At 35.7% G+C, this 23,695-nt stretch overlaps 3 protein-coding genes and 1 long non-coding RNA gene across 4 annotated transcripts; 2 read left to right on the top strand and 2 right to left on the bottom strand.

Annotated features, from left to right (window-relative positions):
* Nucleotides 1-832: 832 nt before the first annotated feature.
* Nucleotides 833-4,035, bottom strand: LOC105327637 (hypothetical protein). Its single transcript, XM_011428223.4, has 2 exons — nucleotides 3,783-4,035; nucleotides 833-2,761 (listed from the first exon to the last, which is right to left on the bottom strand). Exon 2 carries the CDS (start codon nucleotides 2,726-2,728, stop codon nucleotides 1,130-1,132), a length of 1,599 nt encoding a protein of 532 aa, XP_011426525.1. The 5' UTR covers nucleotides 2,729-2,761; nucleotides 3,783-4,035; the 3' UTR covers nucleotides 833-1,129.
* Nucleotides 4,036-5,429: 1,394 nt separating this feature from the next.
* Nucleotides 5,430-8,322, bottom strand: LOC105327635 (28S ribosomal protein S30, mitochondrial). Its single transcript, XM_020066989.3, has 4 exons — nucleotides 7,391-8,322; nucleotides 6,466-6,673; nucleotides 6,180-6,353; nucleotides 5,430-5,979 (listed from the first exon to the last, which is right to left on the bottom strand). The coding sequence occupies exons 1-4, from the start codon at nucleotides 8,240-8,242 to the stop codon at nucleotides 5,582-5,584; spliced, it is 1,632 nt and encodes a 543-aa protein (XP_019922548.3). The 5' UTR covers nucleotides 8,243-8,322; the 3' UTR covers nucleotides 5,430-5,581.
* Nucleotides 8,323-11,854: 3,532 nt separating this feature from the next.
* On the top strand, nucleotides 11,855-13,397 carry LOC109619408 (uncharacterized). The gene is made up of 4 exons (XR_010714999.1): nucleotides 11,855-11,944; nucleotides 12,356-12,657; nucleotides 12,771-12,905; nucleotides 13,135-13,397. It is a non-coding gene; the product is annotated as an uncharacterized lncRNA (long non-coding RNA).
* A 2,322-nt stretch (nucleotides 13,398-15,719) lies between these two features.
* Nucleotides 15,720-21,410, top strand: LOC105327634 (N-acetylgalactosamine kinase). Its single transcript, XM_011428221.4, has 9 exons — nucleotides 15,720-15,877; nucleotides 17,162-17,250; nucleotides 17,899-18,025; nucleotides 18,306-18,546; nucleotides 18,801-18,899; nucleotides 19,193-19,345; nucleotides 19,599-19,809; nucleotides 19,959-20,160; nucleotides 20,638-21,410. The coding sequence occupies exons 1-9, from the start codon at nucleotides 15,816-15,818 to the stop codon at nucleotides 20,855-20,857; spliced, it is 1,404 nt and encodes a 467-aa protein (XP_011426523.3). The 5' UTR covers nucleotides 15,720-15,815; the 3' UTR covers nucleotides 20,858-21,410.
* The last annotated feature ends 2,285 nt before the right edge of the window (nucleotides 21,411-23,695 follow it).

The raw sequence follows: 23,695 nt of genomic DNA, 5'->3' as shown, positions 1-23,695 counted from the left end.
CCAAATTGCATCACGGGAATGTTTAGAAAAGGAAACCGCTTGGTTTCGTCCCCCGAATGATTGGGGTTCTTCAACCCGCATGCTATGCATCGATTGTAAAGAAAGCAGACTTTGGAAATATTAGCGAACAAAACGTACAAATGTTTATTTGTAATTTGTCTGATCATTTCGACCTTTATTTAAAGCGATGTCAAAGTCGTAATACAACCATACCCGTCTCGTCGTCAGGGGTGAAATTTAACATGAGGCGAAATAACGCGGTACCTTTTAATGTCGTTTGTTTTGTTAGCAAATTTTGTACGTATTTTTCTTCATTGAATTTTGGCATAATTGACGGGTAGAACTACTGCAATGTCTATTATTATACATATACTAAGCATAGCCATCGTTTAAAAGCGTGCATAAAATTTGATATAAAATCGGACCAAGCAGCTTTAATGAACGCCGTCGTCAAGTTTTATCTTACTTGTCACAAATTTTGAATCAATTATTCAGCTTCACTCTCAGATATATATTTTCATATATTTCATATATCCTTGTGGTAGTATCTTCTCGGTTTTAATAAAAAAAAATGCAAGCATCATGAAATTAATGGTTGTTACTCGTAGAGTAGTACTCTACATCGCTTTTATATATTAGATACAACATGTATATGTAAAAAGCGTTTTAATAAAACTCGTTTCAAATCCAAGGTTGCAATAATTGGTGTACATGTACACTTTAGCAGTTCGGCAACAGAATAACCAAGTCCTTTAAAAACGTATTAGTTGTGCTTCACTTTGCAGTTCCATGAATTGAATTTCTTCAGTAACTTTTTAGCACATTTTCTTAAAAAAAAACGATATATCTAAAAACCATTGTATTCCTGTAAAAGACAACACGATATTTGAACTTGGTCTAGTTCTAAGTAAGGGAAAGGACGATAACCGCAAATTGTCAAGAATCTATATACATATATAGAATCGAAGGAAGTTTTAAGAATATCAAGGCGATGTTCAATTTACATGACTTAGTATGTTTCTTGCAATCGCAAAACGCCAGTGAATAATGGCACAGTTGAAATTCATTTTGCGAAAGAAATAGAAATAAAAAAATTTCGATCTTCGAATTGTTCCATTGACGTTAAGAATTATTTTTTGTCCAAGAATTGCCCGAGTCGATGTAGATAATTGGACACTTTCTTATCCATAATACTCCGGACCTCGCTCTCCTTTTCCAGCAGATCCTGTCGGATTTCCGCCTGTAGGTTGTTCCCGAGATCGTCGCCTATTCCGTTGGAGAGGAAAGTCGTGTGTTTGCCGTCTTTTCGCCGGCGACTCGTGCCATCTGTCGGCGCGTGCGAGGAAAACATGGCCTTGGATTGACCCTTGGCGGTACTCAGTGACGACTTTGACCTTTGCACCGTGGGTTTCGGTGAGTTCATCATAAGACTTCTCGTTCTAGACACTTTTGCCGTTTGTGAACGTGGGGTGGCATTCGTGAATTTTCCCGCTTCAGTTCGTGGTGAAGCAGACGTGAGTGGTCGGGCCTGTCTTCGCGGTGAATTCAGGCTGTTTTCCCACATCTGATTGGTGGGTGTTGACGACTGAGAGCCGGCTGAGTATTTCTGTCCTGTAGATGTACTGTTGTCATAACAACTAGACATGGACACGTCAGTATGCGACCGTCTCTTGTTAAGCTCCTTCACTTCTTCTGCGGTAAATGTGCGTGTCGCCATCAGCTTCATCTTGCCCTTTGTTGGTTCGACCATATCTAGATCCAACACAGACCCACTGTCCAGGCTAAGAATGGAGGGGGTCGTGCTGTCAATCAAATTATCACGTACAACGTCCATTCTAGATTCCGGGCGAGTGATTGGCCGCACTTTGTCACATGTCTGGGTGTTTGGTCCAGTTGGTTCCAGGGAGGAAACCGCCTGATCATCCTGTTTGGGCTCTCCAAAAGAGTCTTGTCCATTCTCGGTCGGATTTAGATCTTCATTCACTATACTTAGTCTATGATCGTCCAAAAACTTTTTTCGCACATGCGCAGTAGCACTTATTGTCTTCCGTTCTGAAGAGTGTCTTTTAAGAGTGCTCCTTAAGGTAGGGTAGTCCCCTCTCGGGGGGAGCTTTTTGGTCTTCTGTTTATCTGTCTGATTTGAACTCGGAACATGATTTATTTGCACCTTGGACGGAACAACACTTGAGTCTGCGTTCTCTGTAGCACCTTTTGAGCCTTCCATCCCTTCTTTCTCGAATTTCGATAAATCCGACAGACCATTCTTCATGGACTCCCTTCGGGGGAGTTGACGTTTTTCCGAAGATGGCCGCGGTGGTTGCCGAGGGGTATTTGTAGAAGACGACCTCTTCAGGGGCACGGCTGTCCTTGGCCTAACAGGGAGGTCAAGGTTTAATCTTTTGGCCTCTGCTGTTATACGTCCTTGGAGATTTGGAGTCACCGACGGGAATATCCCTTTTAATTTTCCCGCTTCATCAAGTTTTTGAAATTCTGTGATTTCTGTGGGAGTCAAGTTGCTCTTTATTTTAGCGACTTTGTCTTTGAGTTTTTGTTGATACAACTTGACCCCTCTATTGTCAAGGTTAATCAAGGTCAAGGAATAATCCTCCTCGACGTCCAAAAGCTGAAGATTTTTCTTAAGACATCTTTCTTCTTTCAGGTTGAATTTCATTGCAGATACTTCTGCATACGTAGTTTTGCCCTCTCGGTCTGTTTTGATGGAAGGCATATTGAATTGATGGTGGATATTCACAATTGTTTACTGAAAACGAAGGTGAAAAATATCAAATAAGTAATTCAAATACAATTAAATGACAAAATGGAATTTATAATTTTTCCCCCATACATACTTTCTTCGGCTTCAGTATTTGAATATATAAAAAAAAATGTATCATAGAAACAGATTTGGGGGGGGGGGGGGGCTAATATTCTCGGAGGGTGAGTAGGGCAATAGCCAGTTAGTCACTGAATCAGTCGTCTCAGTTGTTTGTAGTCTCTACAAAAGGGGAATTCCAGCGGTTCGCGTCTCGTCTCAACGCAGACCTTGATCCAGTTAAGTCAATCCGTTCTTAATTCCTCTGCATTCACTGGGATTGATCATAACCTTAAGAGGATAATAAGAACCGCCATTTTATCACAATGTGCAGTTACAAGACCTTGCCAAAAGTTTGCAACATGTTTGACTCAGAGGGATACATCTTCATTTATGTTATTGTTTCCGATAGCAATTGATATTCCTAAACTTCTCCTAAGGGGAGAGAGAGAGAGAGAGAGAGAGAGAGAGAGAGAGAGAGAGAGAGAGAGAGAGAGAGAGAGAGAGAGAGAGAGAGAGAGAGAATTTCAGGGTCAAGCAGAAATTGTGGGGGGTGGGGTGGGGGGATGTGAATCAATGAAATGAATTAAGATTAGGAGATTAGGTACCAGTATGTTAAAGACACTTCGGAACTACATGTATATACAAATCAGTATCACTTCCTTCGAAAATAATTTGAACATAAATAATTTCATTATTAGTAACTAGTAGTGCTTATCACATAATTTTGATTCTGAGTGGAGAGAGAGAAGTTAAGGGAAACTGGAGAGAGAGAGAGAGAAGAGAGGGAGAAAAGAGAGAGAGAGAAAATCATAAACGTGATTTAAATGTACACTAAGTGTAATTGGTAATCTTGGCCATAAAAGGATATATCATAAGGATATAGATTGACAGGATTTTTTAAATAAAATTAAGAAAAATTGCTCTAGAATTCTTTTTTCTTCCTATTCATAATACAAAAACTGAATACCTTAGATCAGGCCCGCTTCTCTATGTCCATATGTAGAATGTGGTTCCAAGCACCTCTAACTCCATTTTCACCCTCAGTCTTGGCGATATACATTTCATATGAAGATTAATATCACATTGGTCGCTAGATTAGTGAGGATTAAGAGTTTCGATATGATATGTATATACACAGTCCTGTTGCGCCGGCGGATTAGCGGGCCACTCAATACAAGTCTACTGGTGTGCCATAATCTCGCTTAATGAAGATTTACATTTTTAACGAGTAGTGTTTTCAGTAGAACACGTGTAGATATGTAAGTACGTGAGTTAGTGCCTAATACACAGTCATCGCCCTCGAGATCTGGTAGTTTCATGGGCAGTAGTGAGCCTAACACATGTTTCCCGGGAACGTGGTCCATTTCCTTCAATTGCACCCCTCCCCCTTCACCCCTCCTACTTTATGATACCCCTTTGACAAGATGCTAGTGTCTTGAGAGCCACACGTTTCTCAAACCCACAAGCTGGCCCTGTCTTATAGATGACACATCCAGTTGTGAGGTCAAAGGTCAATCTTCCCCAACACTTAACCAAATGATCTGTGATGGATCACATGGGTATTTTATTTACAAATATTTCTTCTTTGTATCAAAGGGATCCCAAAACAATGGTTCCTTAATGGATACACTACTCTAAAATAGTTTAAGCAAATGGTCTCAGCAAATTTCATGGAACCCTGGGCTGTTGTTGAAATGAATGCCTTTAATCTATATGCCACTACCTGATGTTTGTACGAAAGCATACACAGCTGCACTCAAATACAAGCTTAAATCACTAGACAGGGATCAGTCTGACAGACTGACGGACCTTGACCTTGACCAATGACCCTGATGACCTGCCCTGACATTTGGTGATCCGATTTGACATCTGTGTATGTTCCACAGACACTTGAGTGGTACTGGACAAATTTAAAACTCTAAATAAAGATGTATGTTAAAGGCTTTGGTGTTAATTTAATTTTTTTTATTTTTCTCAACATAATACAAAACAGTACAGCCTACAATTCCCTGACACAAATACTTCATCATACACAAAATGCATAAAACAGCATTTCCTTTAAATTGCACATATGCATAATGTGCATATAAAAGAAAATTGAACAATGATGCTGTTATAAGTGAAAACAGGTAATAAAACATGACTAACTCAATAAATATCCAAATTTGACTCATCACATTCACAAATACATCTTTACAACTCAATCAGTCAGTCATCACTTCGTAATCTGAAGAAACAATTTCAGTTGTTATTCAAAGCAGAGCCCTCAGTAACTCCTTCAGTGCCCTTAAGTAACTGAACCACTTATTTAACCACTAAGTTGTCTAGTCAGTTATAAGGTTATCCAGACAGATATTTAGTTACTTAGTTAACATATCAGTTTTTCAGTTACTTAGTTATCCCATCAGTTTTTCAGTGACTTAGTTATCCCATCAGTTTTTCAGTCACTTAGTTATCCCATCAGTTTTTCAGTCACTTAGTTATCCCATCAGTTATTCAGCTACTTAGTTATCCCATCAGTTATTCTGTTTCAGTTACTTAGTTATACTACAAGTTTTTCAATTACTTAGTTATCCCATCAGTTATTCAGCTACTTAGTTATCACATCATTTAATCAGCTACTTAGTTATCCCATCATTTAATCAGCTACTTAGTCATCCCACCAGTTTTTCAATTACTTAGTTATCCCACCAGTTATTCAGTTACTTAGTTATCCCACATGTTTTTCAGTTAGTTATTCAGTGAATCAGTTATTCAGTTAGTTATTCAGTGAATCAGCTGTGACTCGTCATACACCACTTCCTTCTCCACCACTGGTGTCTTGTCCTTGAACTCTATCCAATTGTCCACCTTCACCCTGTCCAGTGAATCGCCGGGGATCGTCGGCTTCATGTCGTACCCTCGGTCCTCGGGCTGACACAGGAGGAAGGTGATTAAGTGTTCCAGGACATTCAGATCAAAGTTCACTAATTTCTTGTCTTCAACAGCTTCATACAGTGCCATTTCTGGAGTGTACCAGCACAAGTTGTGGATTGGGTTGGCTTCGTTGTTCTTCCATAACTCCAAAGTGTTTAGCTGGTTTGCAAAGAACTGGAATTTTCTTCCGTCCGTTAGAATTCCAAAATTCGTGAAAGGATAGGTAATGTCCACGTAGCTGTTGAATCCTACAAAACAAAAATCAGTGAGTGAAACCATCAAGGGGAATTGATAAGAAACAATATGAAGTAAACATTTGCATTATCTCATGAACTTGAAATGATAAATTCATATTGATGCATTACATCTGTTTCTTGTACTTGTAACAAACAGAAAATTCTTAACATACACACAACTTTACTTATTTACCAGTATTAGAAACACTCACCTTGGTAATGAGCCATGGCCACATTCCAAGCGAAACCTGTGCTCATCCCCCAGCCAATCTTAGCTTGACTGGCGTACTCTTCTCCGTAGTCTTGTTCCATCTTCAGCAATTTGTTCTTGTTAGTATTTTGAATAAACATGTAGCTAAACTGGGCTGGGTCTCCCAAATTGTATCCTGGGTTAAAAAAAATCAAATATGTATCACTGATATTTTTTTCACAAAAACATTTAAAATTGTGAGGCAAGTATGAGATTACCCTGATTATTATCAAATAAAAATATCATACCTGGATTTGTTGTGATGAGTTCATCGCTAAATGAAGCGCCGTAGATCTTGGGGTACAGGAATGGGCTGGGTCCCTTATCCAGCTTTAATGGGTTCCCTAGCTTCTCCACCTTGGCTTTCTCCTCTGCAACCTTCTGTTCCCAAGCAAGCAGTCTATCTTCTTTCAGCTCCTTCTCTTCGAAGTGAGCTTCTTGGACATCCTTACTAAACTACAAATGTTCAATATAAATTCATGAGTTGCTGTTTTTGACCAATTTTATACACCTTGGTGACTTCACTGAAGACTACTTTAATATTTATTCATATTTTTTATTAACTGAAATTCAAATATCAACAATCATAGTATAGTATTGAATTCTGTGTAAAACAAGTGCAGTTTTACAAGATTACACAAAAGATACCCTCAGAGTTTTCCAAACTATTTAAACATGCTAAAACTGGATCAGTGATTCATAGATTTTTAGAGTCTCAAAGTATAGATTAAGAAATTTTAAATTTAGGACATTTGACTTTATTTTGTAGTAAACAATTTATTTAAAAAAATGGAGAAAATATTACATGTATTTCTACTCATACAGTAAATCAGAGTATTATTTAAATTTTGAATTATTCTGATTCATGGAATTTTGGGCTTTTAAGAAAATTGCCGTTATTTAGACTATAAGGACAATTCATGTTAGTTGACTAAGTTAGTTAAAACTAACACATCAAAAATAAAAATTAATGTTACCTGTCTGAGTTAGTCTAACTAAGGGCAATTTTCTTAAAAGCCATAAATTCCAAGAATCAAAATAATTCAAAATAATACTCTGTTGCAGGATTGTGTTTTTGGTAACTGGACCACCTTGAAAGTCAAAACAACCTTTATCATTGTTAATTGTGACTCAAAATATAATTGTTTATGGCTGTCACTTTATACAACTTACTTCAGGGAGTGGACTTTCACTTCTAACCAAGAAGCTAACTTTCCCACTGGCATGCACTCTTGAATTTAATTGCAATTCAAAAGGTGTTCGTTTTCTATGAAGCGTCTTCATTTCATACATGTTATGCATAGGATGGCGCTTTCTTACAACATTTGGCAAGTTCAACCTCTTGATTCCATACTTCTCCCAATGAGCTGATAATTCTACATTTTCTGTGATCTGCATGTCAAAGAGATGAGGGTACTTGTTCCCAAGAGTAGTAGATATAACATATAGAAGACGTTTTAAAATAATATCTGTATGTTTATCTTCTGTCACTCTTTCGTCATTGTAACCCAACAAGGGCTTTGCATGTCTGCGATCAAGCTGTGTCAGTTCTTCGGTGAGCACATCCTGCACAGTTGGTCCGAGGAAGTTTTTCACGTCGACCACTTCGTCGTTTTTAATTTTATCAAAACATGGAATTCCATTTAAATTTTGGACTTCTTTTAACACAGTCTTTGTCATGATTTGTTGGTACTTTAAGTTTCCTGGTGTTCGGTTCAATAAAGGAAAGTTCCAGTATTTGTGACATCTTTTATCTTGACAGAACTCTGTGTCCATGAGATGTATTCTTTCTGCTACAGTCGGTAGGTTCAGGAACCTCTGTCTGCAATCGTACCAATCCCAGGCAACTATAGGCTCCATGTCGCCCCATTTCCCTGGGGGTAACCGTGGTTTGATGGGAGGATAAATTGATTTTCTTTCTTGTGCATCGTCTACTGTGACTGCAGAGACACTACTTTGGAGTCTTCGAAAGCAATTCTGAGACTGTAACCTTGATGGTAGCTTTCTGGTCCACATGGCGGCCATGATGCCTGTTGTACATCGAACCCGATTAAAAATACACGAAATTAACACTTTAATTAACTAGTTAATTCATTAGAGGGATTTCACATTACATATACCGCCTATTTTGTAAATTGGTTTATCTAATGAAGTTTTAAAACATCTTAAGATAATTACATTGGGCTCGTCCTTTTTCTAGTCATTTCGGCACCATGGCTTTTCGACCCTCTAACTTTTTAATAAAAATAGTACTTTCGCTGGCTATTTTTTTTTTTTTGGCAAAGGCATTGATTACAGCATTACAACATCGTCCATTTATTCGCGAATTTTTTTTCTTCTTTTTAGCAATGGAAAATTGAGCTCAACGAACTGTCGTAACTTTTGAATAGTGAAAAAATATTTTAAAATGTATCAAATAAATTATATCAGTCTTTGTGATTCATTTAGCATAAACCATGCCACATTGGAAAGCCCCGTTGACTATGGTGCTTGAAATTGATTCGTATCTTTGACGCAGCTCCATCGAACACGAAGAAAGGACGACATGAGCTGTCAAGTTCCTATATATAGCTCCAGATGCGTTATTGGTGAAATTACCCCCCCCCCCCCCAAGTTGCGATGTGTACCGCGGAGGAGCTACTGATGAAATACCCCCTAATTACCCCCCAAGTTGAGATGTTTACCGCAGAGGAGCTACTGGTGAATTATTCCCCAAGTTGAGATGTTTACCGCGGAGGAGTTACTGATGAATTACCCCCCAAGTTGATATGTTTACTGCGGAGGAGCTACTGATGAAATTACCCCCTAAGTTGAGATGTTTACCGCGGAGGAGCTACTGATGAAATTACCCCCTAATTTGAGATTTTTACCGCGGAGGAGCTACTGATGACATTACCCCCCCTAAGTTGAGATGTTTACCACGGAGGAGCTACTGATGAAATTACCCATTAATTTGAGATTTTTACCGCGGAGGAGCTACTGATGAAATTACCCCCTAATTTGAGATTTTTACGCGGAGGAGCTACTGATGAAATTACCCCCCTAAGTTGAGATGTTTACCGCGGAGGAGTTACTGATGAATTACCCCCCCAAGTTGATATGTTTACTGCGGAGGAGCTACTGATGAAATTACCCCCTAAGTTGAGATGTTTACCGCGGAGGAGCTACTGATGAAATTACCCCCTAATTTGAGATTTTTACCGCGGAGGAGCTACTGATGACATTACCCCCCCTAAGTTGAGATGTTTACCACGGAGGAGCTACTGATGAAATTACCCATTAATTTGAGATTTTTACCGCGGAGGAGCTACTGATGAAATTACCCCCTAATTTGAGATTTTTACGCGGAGGAGCTACTGATGAAATTACCCCCCTAAGTTGAGATGTTTACCGCGGAGGAGTTACTGATGAATTACCCCCCCAAGTTGATATGTTTACTGCGGAGGAGCTACTGATGAAATTACCCCCTAAGTTGAGATGTTTACCGCGGAGGAGCTACTGATGAAATTACCCCCTAATTTGAGATTTTTACCGCGGAGGAGCTACTGATGAAATTACCCCCCTAAGTTGAGATGTTTTCCACGGAGGAGCTACTGATGAAATTACCCCCTAATGTGAGATTTTTACCGCGGAGGAGCTACTGATGAAATTACCCCCTAAGTTGAGATGTTTACCGCGGAGGAGCTACTGATGAAATTACCCCCCCCCTAAGTTGTAATGTTTACCGCGGAAGAGCTACCCCCTAACCAAGTTGCGATGTTTACCGCCGAGGAGGCGCCTGCGTCTCTTATTTAGAAAAGTACAGAAACCGGCAGAATGTGATGTAGTGACACGTGCAATTCCTGTATCATTGTATGCGAGGAAAACATGTCCGAATTTGGTGAAATTTTCTCAAACCCCACGGTTTCTGGATCAGTTTTAATAGATTAAATTTAATTAACTGTCATACCAGTTGCAGCTAGTGGCTTTCCAGACGGAGTGGACTATTTACCACTAAAATATTCCCATTTAATTTTATGTTCATTACTTACGGAAGCGTATTAGGGCCGCAGCAGTATTTTTTATTAATTTGTTATAACAGATTAGCAATTTGTTATAACAAATTAGTAATTTGATATAACAGATTAGTAATTTGTTATAACAAATTATTAATTTGTTATAACAGATTATTAATTTGTTATAACAGATTAGTAATTTGTTATAACAGATTATGAATTTGTTATATCAAATTATTAATTTGTTATAACAGATTAGTAATTTGATATAACAAATTAGTAATTTGTTATAACAGATTATCAATTTGTTATAACAAATTAGTAATTTGATATAACAGATTAGTATTTTGTTATAACAAATTATCAATTTGTTATAACAAATTATTGATTTGTTATAACAGATTAATAATTTGTTATAACAGATTATCAATTTGTTATTACAAATTAATAGTTTGTTATAACAGATTATCAATTTGTTATAACAAATTTGTAATTTGTTATAACAAATTATCAATTTGTTATAACAAATTATCAATTTGTTTTAACAGATTATCAATTTTTTATAACAGATTATCAATTTGTTATAACATATTATTAATTTGTTATAACAAATTATTAATTTGTTATAACAAATTATTAATTTGTTATAACAAATTATTAATTTGTTATAACAAATTATTAATTTGTTATAACAAATTAGTATTTTGTTATAACAAATTAGTAATTTGATGTAACAAATTAGTAATTTGATATAACAAATTAATAATTTGTTATAACAAAATACTAATTTGTTATAACAAATTAATAATTTGTTTTAACAAATTAATAATAGCAGAGAGATATCATAGCATTGCATAGAAATCGCATAGCATTGCATTTTTATACTATTTTTTGGTATGCTATGATATTTTCAATGTTTTGTAATGAGATTCCATTGCTATGCTATATGATATTTGACCATCATTTTATGCATATTTATTACAATCTCATGCTATGCTGTGCTATGAGATTCGAGTAATGTTTCGAGATTCATAAGCAATGATATGAGATTCCTATGGAATTCTGTAAGATTTTTATGCTATGCTATATTAAATTGAAACGAAATGCTTAATGATATGGTAAGCAATGCTATGATCAGTGAGAATCATATGAAATGCTATAGGATTCAAATGCTTTATAATGTATATCGATGCTATGCTATGAAATTTAAATAACATAGCATTAAAATCGTATGACATAACATTAGAATCTTATAGCATATCACTTGATTCTCATTCATCATAGCATAACAAAACCTAGCACAGCATACCATATCATGTAATATCATATATCTTCATAAAGCATTTTATTTAAATTTACTAAAACAAAAGCATATAATGATATGCTATGATATTTCGATACTATTCAATGTTATGGATATAAAAGGTTAAATGATGCTATGCTTTGATGAATGAAAATCAAATTATATGCTATAAGATTCCAATGGTATATAATGTAATTCCAATGCTATGCTATGGAATTAGATAACTGTAGACATATCATTGGATTACATTGCGTAGGATTGGATCTTAAAGCATATCATTTGATTCTCATTCATCATAGCATAACAAAACCTAGCACTGCATACCATATCATGTAATATCATACACGGTGGCGGACCACGTGATACGCGTATGATCAATTCCACGAAAAAATGGCGATTTTGAGTTGCACCTGAGGGAAAATTGGAACGGTAAGTAACACTTTCCTGTATGTTTTTAATCGTTTTACCTTCACCAAAGTGTAATAATTTCAGCAATGGACACTTTGTTATTCTCAGAATATCGTAGTTTTGCGCGTACTGCTAGAACATTCGTGCACAATCTCCGGCTCGATCAACATTTCACGGGATAGTATCCACGATCATAACATGAATGACAATTTATTTCCAATTCAATCAAATTCAAGGTGTTTAATAACGTGAAAAGGACACATACTTTACCCTCTTTGGAGTGGAGATGCTCAATATACTTAGAATTTGAATGCATGATATGAAAAACACGTACAAAGTTAGTTTGTTTAATATGATCTGTAACCACGATACGAAATAGTAAAGATTAGTTCCACGGTCGATTTAAAAAAAATGAACGTTTTTCTTTTTCAGACCCCGAAATGAGAAAGAAGTCAAACCTATCATTTCATATACCTAAAAAGGGCAGTGGCGGACATACGCATGTTAGTTGTGGGAAGCAATTATAGTTTCCAGTATAGATGCAAAAGCATGGCTGTATTCTTTTTGTCATGGAGGTACTTTCAATGTTAGAGCATTTTTGCAGTATGGTTGGGGACATATTTTTCTCTGAGCTGACCATGAATGATATGAGAGGACAGGGAACAGTTTCTTGTCAAGAGTTTGGCCATCGGAAATACAATAGTACAAGTTCAGATACCATTAGATCCAGAAAGGTAAGCTTGAAATATCAATATCGATTATCCTAAGAGTAACATTTTATTTTTCGGTGACACAATACGCACTTGTGTTTTATCTTTTTGAATAATTTATCTAGCATACCTTTCAGGAAATGTTCTTATCGTACTAAGAGGGCTACAGTCTACAATTTCGTTGACGATACTGACTCTGTAGATCAGATGGAAAGCATTCAAGACCCCAGCAGAAACAATTCGCATGAAATGCCAACAGATATTATATTCAGGTAGGTATCTCAGTTATCACAGATTCTAAAAGTCATAGTTTTTTGCGATAATCAATTTGATATTGAGACCATTTTCTTCAAGATTCACCGTATTTTTTAAATGATAAAAACCGTTGTTACTTTATTTCTTTTATAATAACAGTCTAATAGTGTCATATCTTAAATTAAACTTCAGTTTTCTTTTTTTTTTTTTTTTTTTTTTTTATAAATAGTTTCACTTTGATTTCAGAGATCATCATTTTGATACACAACTTTGGAAACGCGTTTGAGGAAAGAGTAAGGTGGGATCAGTTATGAGAACGAAATTCGTTACAGAAGGGATCTCTGGGTGTTCGCTGTGAAAAAGCACGTTGTGATAAACCAAAAATCTTACCGACTGTCAAAATGGGATTATTGTAATTTCATGTTGCATGTATAAAATTGCACAAATTCATCTATTGTAAAATATGAGTCTATAATAAATTTCTACAAACTTTATTGTAGAATACCATTGAAAATTTCAAACAGAACAAAAATCTGTATGTAAATACTGTAGTTTCCTTATTTTACGCGAGTACTTAATTCCGCAATTCTACGGTTTAGCATCAAATCGCGAGTATGTAAAATCGCAAATGCGGAATTTTTTCATATTCCAAGTAGTTTACATTTGTACACAAATTTAAAGAGAGATTTTAAAATCCGCAAGATGTGCTTATCGCGATTTTACGCGGATATTATTTTCTCGCGTTTAAAAATCTAAATGCAAGTTATAACGAAAGTTTACATCTCCATTTATTTTAATGAAGAGCTTATATCCCGATCAATAAAAGAACAAAATGTCAAATTCAGACTGATTTGCACATTCTTTTATGTCGATATAAGTTTGTTTGATGCCTAAACGATCTACCACAAGGGCATCTGTGAATTTTTTCGCCAGTATGGGTTGTCATGTGATCCCTTTGCTCCTGTTTTTTTTTCTTGGCCACAGCCAACAAATTTCACATGTAAACTGGGGGTCTCCATGGCTTTTCATGTGTCGATTCAAATTTGCTTTTATTGCAAACTTTTTCCACAGTAATCACTTGCAAATGTTTTTTCTTCATCATGCACTGCACATCTGTGAAGTTTAAAAGAAAACCAATGAAAATGATCGTTGTTAAGGCAAAATCTTATCTTGCTATAACTAGGATTAACGTACCTATGATTTACGAACAAAACTCTAGCTAACTATAGATTCAATCGTAAACTATAGTTTAAAAGTTTAATAGAAAACACATATTATTATAGAATGAATGATAGACATAAACGTTTAATATTTATCCATAAATTAGTATGAAATGTCCCAAACGACATTCAGTAGGATAGCAACGCCAGCGCTGTGCCCACACCCAACCTCTCTCGCTAGAACTAAATTCTCTCTCTCTCTCTCTCTCTCTCTCTCTCTCTCTCTCATTAATAAGAGAACAAACTGACGACTCTGTAAAAAAAACACACTTACTTCATAATAAAAATTAGATTTACATAGTTGTACACATTATTTCAAAGTTTTAAGTCAAATATCGGCACAAAATATTCTAATCTTGGTCTTTTAAGATTAGCTTTGCTGTAAAACCTCTTGGAGCAACACATGTGTGGTGCCTTCCCTACGTGTCCCTTTTCATGATCATATTTTAAAAGCAGATCTACTCTTGAATTCTTTTCCAAAAAACTTGCAGAGTCTATTATCCATTGTAACCTTCAAAATATATAAACAAACACAATTCTGACATATATTTTAAATCGATCGTGGAACTGATCTTTACCATTTCGTATCGTGGTTACAGATCATATTAAACAAACTAACTTTGTACGTGTTTTTCATATCATGCATTCAAATTCTAAGTATATTGAGCATCTCCACTCCAAAGAGGGTAAAGTATGTGTCCTTTTCACGTTATTAAACACCTTGAATTTGATTGAATTGGAAATAAATTGTCATTCATGTTATGATCGTGGATACTATCCCGTGAAATGTTGATCGAGCCGGAGATTGTGCACGAATGTTCTAGCAGTACGCGCAAAACTACGATATTCTGAGAATAACAAAGTGTCCATTGCTGAAATTATTACACTTTGGTGAAGGTAAAACGATTAAAAACATACAGGAAAGTGTTACTTACCGTTCCAATTTTCCCTCAGGTGCAACTCAAAATCGCCATTTTTTCGTGGAATTGATCATACGCGTATCACGTGCTTCGCCACCGTGTCATATATCGTCAGACAGCATTTTAATTTATCAAAAAATAGTATAAAAATGTAATGCTATGAGATTTCTATGCAATGCTATGATATCTGTATGCTATTATTAATCTGTTAAAACAAATTATTAATTTGTTATATCAAATTACTAATTTGTTATAACAAATTGATAATCTGTTATAACAAATTATTAATCTGTTATAACAAAATACTAATGTGTTATAACAAATTATTAATCTGTTATAACAAATTGATAATTTGTTAAAACAAATTGATAATCTGTTATAACAAATTATTAATCTGTTATAACAAATTACTAATCTGTTATAACAAATTAATAAAAAATACTGCTGCGACCCTAATACGCTTCCGTAATTACTACTACTACTACTACCTGTAGACCTAAAAAAAAAAAAAATGAGAGAAGGTTTATTAATACCGATTTAACCACAAGTGCATTCAACATAGGAGCAATGCATTCATATAGGAGTCGGAATCTAATTCAAAGTTGGGGAGGGGGTCAGCTTTCCAAAATCTTGACGATCATTGGGATAGGGGAGGGGTTCGGTTAACTGTGGTGCATGGTTAAATTTAGTAAAGGCTGATTTAGAACAGAATTGTTAAGGTTAATTTTAGCGGGGTCGAAAGCGCCCGATACCGAAAGGACACAATCTTAGGTCACATGACAAGAAAATGGCCGACAAAGTACCTGTTGTTGGATTTCCACCAGCACAAACAAATGCCAGTTTTGACAGGTAAAGATACATTAAATTTGATGCATAGAAATCTCAGCAGATATATTTATCATTAATGTGCAGACTAATTTTATTTATAGTTGACTTTTTTTAACTCATAGCTATAAAACCTGTTGTTTTATAGTTTAACTATTTTTAAACATAACATGTATCTTTGTATGCCAATATTTCGACGGGTATTCTTTAAAAAGTAATGGAGTTACAAATTTTAAATCAAAAAAGCATTATGGATAATATGCTCTGCAATTTGACTGTTTGGACATGTTGGAGGGTGAAGCAAATAACTAAAATAGCATTTTTACTGTCAATAGATACATACTGGGAACTATAGGCGTATAGCACAGTTAAATCAAACTAGCACAGTTAGAGCCGACTATCTATTTATTAAATATGCTAAAGGTCGTGTGCTCAGTCTACTTTATTGATGCTTTCCATTTAACCGTCATTGCCGTTGTTGCCTTTGTCGCTGATTGCTGAAACACATGTTGCGGGCGAGCGATTGTGGCAACACATTTTTACCATTGCCGATTAGGAAACAATATGGTGTTTAGGTTATCATATTCTACAAAACCAGAATTTCTGTAACTGCAATTTGTCCTATTTCTATAAAATACATCAAAACTGTGCATAGCCAAAAAAAAACTGGACCAAATTTGAAAATAAGTATCATTTTTAAGCTGCAGTCATCCTTGTTTGAGCTTTGTGACTTTGCCACTGGTTCTATAAATGTCACCATTTCCTGATGAAGTTGTTGGTGAGGCAACATTAAAGGAAAAGCATCCTATGATGTCGAAATAGTACACATACATGGCTCTACAACATTGTCAAAGTGGCAGAGCTTCAAAGAACAGTACAAGTTCAAAAGAAGATAAAAACAACCAGGTGCAGAGGAATAACATCTTATTATCTTTGAAACATAATTTTCATGAATTTTCTGAATTTGAGACGCTTAGTCATTATTCTCACATAATTATACCATTTTATCTTTAGCATGTGTAGGGAGAGCTAATTTTGCTCTCTAGAGCCTTTCAGGCTTTGTTCTTGATCAGTCTTAGCTTGCTTTAATACATTTAGCTGCCAGTGGTTAAAGTTTATACATTTCATAAAGTCCATTTACAAGTGAATAAATTTAATGACAAAAAAGTGTGTGTTCCAGAACAAGTGAAATGAACACAAGAGAAGAAATTTGGACCGAGTCAATTCTAGGACCTTTGACCATAGGAATAATAAGAAATTCCTTATAAGTTATGCTGTGTATGCATGTTCTTCTGCTTTTTTTGATAGACTGCAGAATTTAGTGGAAGCTTTTAAGAAAAAGTTTGGTTGTGAACCCGAATTCTTTGGCCGTGCTCCAGGAAGAGTTAATTTGATTGGTAAGGCTCTGTTTGTTTGACATGCTAAGAAAAGAACTAATACTAAGATGTTGGTAAGCTCTGTACTACTTAATACTTACATGCATATATATGCATAACAACCTTTAATTTTATATAGTAATATAAGTTTATTTCAACAGCCATCTAGGGACCTATGATAAACTTTTCTGATATTTCAATGCATATATTCTGAATATCTTGTAAATAATTATTTAAATTGTAATCATATATTTTGTTGGGAGCAAAATTCTTCCGACAACATCTTACCATGGTGAATGTCCTTTTAAGTCCTTCAAGTACTCTAGTGGGAAGAGTCAACAATCCATATGTACTTATTTACGAGCTGGTGTGATGAACTCAAGTCACAAGAGGTCAAATTAAAGGAGCCTAACATTCTTTCTCCTGATGAGAAAAATATATCTATTGAAATAGAAAAACTGTTAATAATGCAAAAAACATTGAGAAAGAATTTTACTTTTATTTAAGATACATGACTATACTGTATAGCTCAAAACATCTATGTACCGGTAAATACACCAGAAATATACGGTTATAATTATGCACATGCCTTTCAGTGCTGTATAATTGTTTTGTTGATGAAATCAGTATTTGAGATCAATGTATCACCTGACTGCTGTCTATTTTTAGGTGAGCACATTGATTACTGTGGCTACTCTGTGTTGCCAATGGCAATAGAACAGGATGTTGTTATTGCCGTAGCACCCACAGAATCTCAAGACATTTTACTGTCCAATGTTAAATCGGATGTGTACAGGTAGATATTGAAAAATGTTTTTCTGCATTGCATTACCTATATAAATGCAAGATAATTCAACATGTAATATATGAACATGCATATAAATTTGGAAAAAATTGTAAGAAAAAATCAAAATGGAATAATTAAAAAATATAAACATAATAAATACCTTGATGAATTAAGATTTTGGGTTCATTTCTCCTGGAAACATCAATCAAAACAACAATTATTAAATCCATTTCTTAAATCAGTACATATTTGACAATCCTATTTGAGGATGTTGATTTGTGTATTTCAGTGATTTTGTATTCAATGCAAACAATGTGGATATAAATAATGACACACCCCAGTGGCAGAACTACTTCCAGTGTGGGTTTCTGGGATTGGTGGAACACCTCAAGATTCAGTCGGCTGCGCGCGGGATGAAATGTATGGTGGACGGGACTGTCCCGGGGAGTTCTGGCCTCTCTAGTTCCAGTGCTCTGGTGTGCTGTGCTGCTCTTGTTACCATGCATGCAAATGGCAAAAGTCTGCCAAAGGTAACCAATATCATAGAGAATCAATGAAAATTAATAGTCAATGAAATCACTGACAGTCTACATATAACGGCTTCTACTGGATAAAATACTGCTGCATAGTCCTGTATGGAAGCACAGAGGTTCTGAACTTCTGGTACTATAGGAATGGTACCAGTACTTCCACTTTTGAGGATTTTTTCATTTAGCAAACCTATCCTAGCTCAGTATTGTTTACAGTTTTCTGTTGTTTACTTTGTGACCCTCTTTTCTTGAAGGATGAGTTGGCGGATATGTGTGCTAGGTGTGAGCGGTACATTGGAACACAGGGGGGTGGAATGGACCAGGCCATCTCTCTGATGGCTAAAAAAGGAACAGTAAGTCACTCAGTTATTCTAGACAATACCACACATTGCATTCATCACTGTAGATTAATTGCAAGGGGTTATATTTGTGTAAATCAGTGTCATTTTCCTTACACTTATGGAATATGTAAAATAGATTAAAGTTTTCTATTTGCAATATATTTTCTTGTGATTGATAAACAAATGGCAGAGTTAAGTACATATTTGTACTTAAGACAAAGAATCTATCATATGTAGGAACTGAAGGAACAGTAAGTATGCTATATACTGATATCTTAATCTCAAACCGAGCCTTCTCTCTACAGGCCAAACTGATTGAGTTCAACCCGCTAAAGGCGACCGATGTTTACCTGCCAGATGGGATTTCGTTTGTGATTTCCAACAGCTGTGTTGAGATGAACAAAGCAGCAACATCAGAGTTCAACACACGAGTGTTGGAGTGTAGAATCGCCACCCAGGTACTCAGGAAGAAAAGTCCCCTGCCATTATTTCCTTGTTTAGTTTCATGATTTACTTGATTATAAAATGACAAGAGCTTGATGAAATCAATCAGGTTATCACCAAATGTTCAGAATTCATGTACAGCTTGAGCCAATGTCTTTAACATTGACAGATACGGTACTTGCCAAGAAGAAAGGTATACCAATAATTTAAACTTTCTGTTTGGTGGATACTGCCAAGAAAGGCCTACTGTAAACTTCTATTTGACAGATACTTGCCAAGAAGAAGGGCCTTGAGTGGGCAAGCTTCCAGCGCCTGGGGGAGGTACAGAAAGCCCTCAACCTCAGCCTGCCCCAGGCAGTGGACCTGGTCAGTCACACCCTTCACAAGGAGCCGTATACGCGGGCCGAAGTCTGTCAGATTCTGGAGATGAAGGAGGAAGACTTTGTAAACAAAGTCCTTAGTGCTAAAACTGCACAGGGTAAGGGGGTTATGTTTCAAATTCCTGATTTAAGTCAAGAAATTAATTAGTTATTAACTTACTTTTGTAGCATTATCAAACATTGAAGACTGTGAGTTCTGTATCACTTGGAGGTTTATGAAAACAGAAGTTGTGTTTTGCAATTACAGTGCAGACTTTCAAGTTATTTCAACGAGCCACCCATGTTTTCTCGGAGGCAGGGAGAGTCTTATCTTTCAAACGTATCTGTGATGAGGCCGATTCTGAAGCTCCGCAAAAACTGGGGACACTGATGAACGAGAGCCATAGGAGCTGTAGGGATATGTATGAGTGCAGCTGCACCGAGCTAGACAACCTTGTCAACATATGTTTGTAAGTACATGTATTGTCCTTACAAATACTTTGTCAAAAATAGTTCTTGTTGATTTAATTTACTTGAAGATTACTCTAAAGTATTAAATGATACCAAGAGGCATAAGTCCATTTTATTATTGACCATTCAGTGTTTGAATAATACAACAAAACAAATTAATAAAAGGAATTACCCAGTATTAAATTTTTGAAAGCAATTTGCCATTAAAATTGTTTGACATGTTCTCTCTGGACATCATATCCACTCAGTGTTGGTTTTCTCTAAAATACAATCATAATCATGTCCTCAAACTCTGACAATTAACGAAAAAGCACCAATTGCCTAAAGAAATATTGTCGTGCGGCCCCCTTGTGTCACTTTCAATGTCAAGTTTTGTTGACTTGCAAAAGCTTTAAAAGTTTTGGCACAAGTCCCTAAGAGTAACATAAGAATGTGTTCAGCCCTGAATGATGCCAACTTCACACTGTGTTTGACAGGGAGTCAGGAGCCCTGGGGTCACGCCTGACTGGTGCGGGGTGGGGAGGATGTGCTGTTTCCATGGTACCAACAAAAGAGGTGATGAACTTTCTGGTCAAGGTCAAAAAGAACTTTTATGAGAAGGAGCCCAGTCGAGCGGGGAAGGTCGGGACGGCCCTGTTTGCTACACAGCCTGGGAGTGGGGCTCTAATTTACATACCCACAACAGCCTCAGGGTGAGGACCTTGCAGGCCGGCGAATAATATGGTGCCATAGAGTGATAGATGGGTATATGTATCTGGTAAAGAGAAACAATGTGCATCCAATGTGATACTAGTGCTTAAAATGATGCTGTATATCTACTGACTGTTTAAACTTAGTTTATAAGTCTGGTATCTGTCTTATAAAAATATTTCTTCTTATAAAATTATCATATTAAATGTTTTAAACATTCCATTTATTCAAAATTGTAGATCATTAATGCACTGTACATATATATCAATATCATATACATCCACTAAATATCGTTACATGTCAATCTGTGTGTCTACTGAATAATTTACTCAGGGGCTGGACCTTCTCACCCTCACTGTGATACTGTAAACACACTGTAATACTGTAAACACACTGATCTCTGATATTGTTTCATTTTTCATAATTATTGATTTAAAAGAGAATGGAATAATTATTTCCATGACATGAATATTAGGAAAAAGATAGAAGAATTTTTATACAGTATTGCAAATATAAAATATCATATTGTTTTAAAATACTTAGTAAACTAATCTTCAAACCTAAGCATCTGTTTTATGTTATTATTACAAAAAACAATTACTTCTGAAAGTCGAGTTCAACTATATTTTAAATTCACGGGGTAGTTGGTTGCAGTTGAGCTAAGTTGACACAATTCTCTGGACTGTATAGGCACTGGTCGCCAAAAATACTTACAATGCAATATGAATACAATGCAACTGAAGAGCTGAATTACTTTTAGTAACCTTGTATTGGTCTTGACAGTTCGTCCGATGCCGGGGAGTAGAGAAAAGAATTGTAAAGATTGAATCAGTTTTCACCAAACTTTTTATTTATTTATTGGTTTGGTTTTTATTTTGTTAAGGGGTTCTTTTTTGTGTTTTTTTTTTGTTCTTGTTTTTGTATTTGTTTTTCGCTGTAAAACAAGGAAATAATGTTACAATGATTAATGATAAAAAATAATCAATACGGGAACAGTTTCAAATAAGTTATTCTACTTCTTAAAAATATCCCCGCGAACCCAATTACAAAATTTACTTCGCAATATATTGACATTTTCCAGTGTTCTTGTCTGTGATAAAAACCAAATTTGTTTCATATAGTCCAATACATTTCATCAATGGCACAAATACCGTATTGCGGGGCGCAGGCGGGGTTAACATAATTATACGAAATGAAAATAAAACGTAGTAAGTTATCATTTAATAATTATACTTGGTAGATGTAAATATTTTTATATATTTACATCTACCAAGTAGTATTCCCTCTGTTAATTTCTTACGGAAACTTATAGTTAATTCATAGCTCTATAAAAACAGCCAGACTGAAATGTACACGCCCCATTTATCGATTGGTCGAAATCTACAGCGGCTGAAACTGACAGGACTGAAATTGACACGCCCTCTTTATCGATTGGTCTATAAAAACAGCCAGACTGAAATGTACACGCCCCATTTATCGATTGGTCGAAATCTACAGCGGCTGAAACTGACAGGACTGAAATTGACACGCCCTCTTTATCGATTGGTCGATACCTACAACGACCCAAGTCACGGACTGCTCGAAATATTCATGGTGATATCAGCCTCAAAGTCTCACAGGAGGCGATTTGGCTGTTTCTCTACTTACTTTTTATAATCAATTTATTAATGAACTAAAATATATTAATATAAACAATAAAATGCTTTCTTTGATAATTCATGCGGGTTATGAAGGTAGCGATCATTGCAGAAAAAAATTACATAACCCGCCAACGGGGGTTACTATTATTTAAGGTCAGACGACACGTTCCTCGAGAATCTTTTTTGTATCTCCTCGTAGTAGAGAGTTCCAATAAAAAATATTAATTTTATAATTATTTTAAAAATGATTAAAATTTAATTAGATGTGGTTATGTGTCTAGATGGCCGAGTGGTTAGAACCGTGGCCGCTCACTGCCAGAAGCGTCTTATTGAGGTCGTGAGTTCAAATCCCCGCTCCGGCCGAGGTAGAATTCCTTTATAGTGAATTTTGCTGTGCTGGATATGTATTTATTTTTATATCAGCAATTCAAGTGTATTTCCAAAAAGATTATATAGGAAATTACATACTCTAGTATTTTGCAGAAATTCCTGGTAAGGTACCCTAATTTTTTGCACGAAAGCTTGTCAAAATAGTAGTAAACCATCAACAAATTCCTGGAAAAAGTTATATAATATTGAGGAACGTGTCGTCTGACCTTAAGAATGTGTCAAAAAATAACAGAATTTTAACCTTGTTCATTTTATGCACCATTAATTGTGTGAAATCAGCTAAACCTTTTTCACGGGTGCACTAAAAAATCGATATTTCTGACATGCGGGCGCATTCGACCATTTACGGTGGTCAGCCATTTTTAGAGAGGTCAAGATGAAGCATTTCACATGTAATACATTTTTGATTAAGGTAATTAATACATTTTTTTTCAGTCCGCAATAGCCTTTATGCACTACTCTTGATGATAACGTCAAATCGCTCATGCCGATACTTTGCCTTATACAGGGTATAGATATCTCCGGTATATCGCTATTTAGAAAATGCTACATTTCTAAAATTGTAATAAATAAATGATATAATAAGTAATATATTAATTAATGATATAAATATTTTAAATATGTAAGGACATAAATCAAACGGCATCCATATATTCTGAAAAGGCCATTGTGATTGTTGTTACATGGACCACAGGGGCATCGTATCCGCTCTACACTCTATGACATATATATAATTATTATATATATATATATATATGTCATAGAGTGTAGAGCGGATACGATGCCCCTGTGCATGGACCCATTTTTTATTCTG

The sequence above is a fragment of the Magallana gigas genome, chromosome 6, assembly GCF_963853765.1.
Source record: "Magallana gigas chromosome 6, xbMagGiga1.1, whole genome shotgun sequence".
Taxonomy (NCBI): domain Eukaryota; kingdom Metazoa; phylum Mollusca; class Bivalvia; order Ostreida; family Ostreidae; genus Magallana; species Magallana gigas.
Note: the sequence above shows the minus strand (reverse complement) of the source record. Positions and strands in the feature narration are given on the sequence as shown.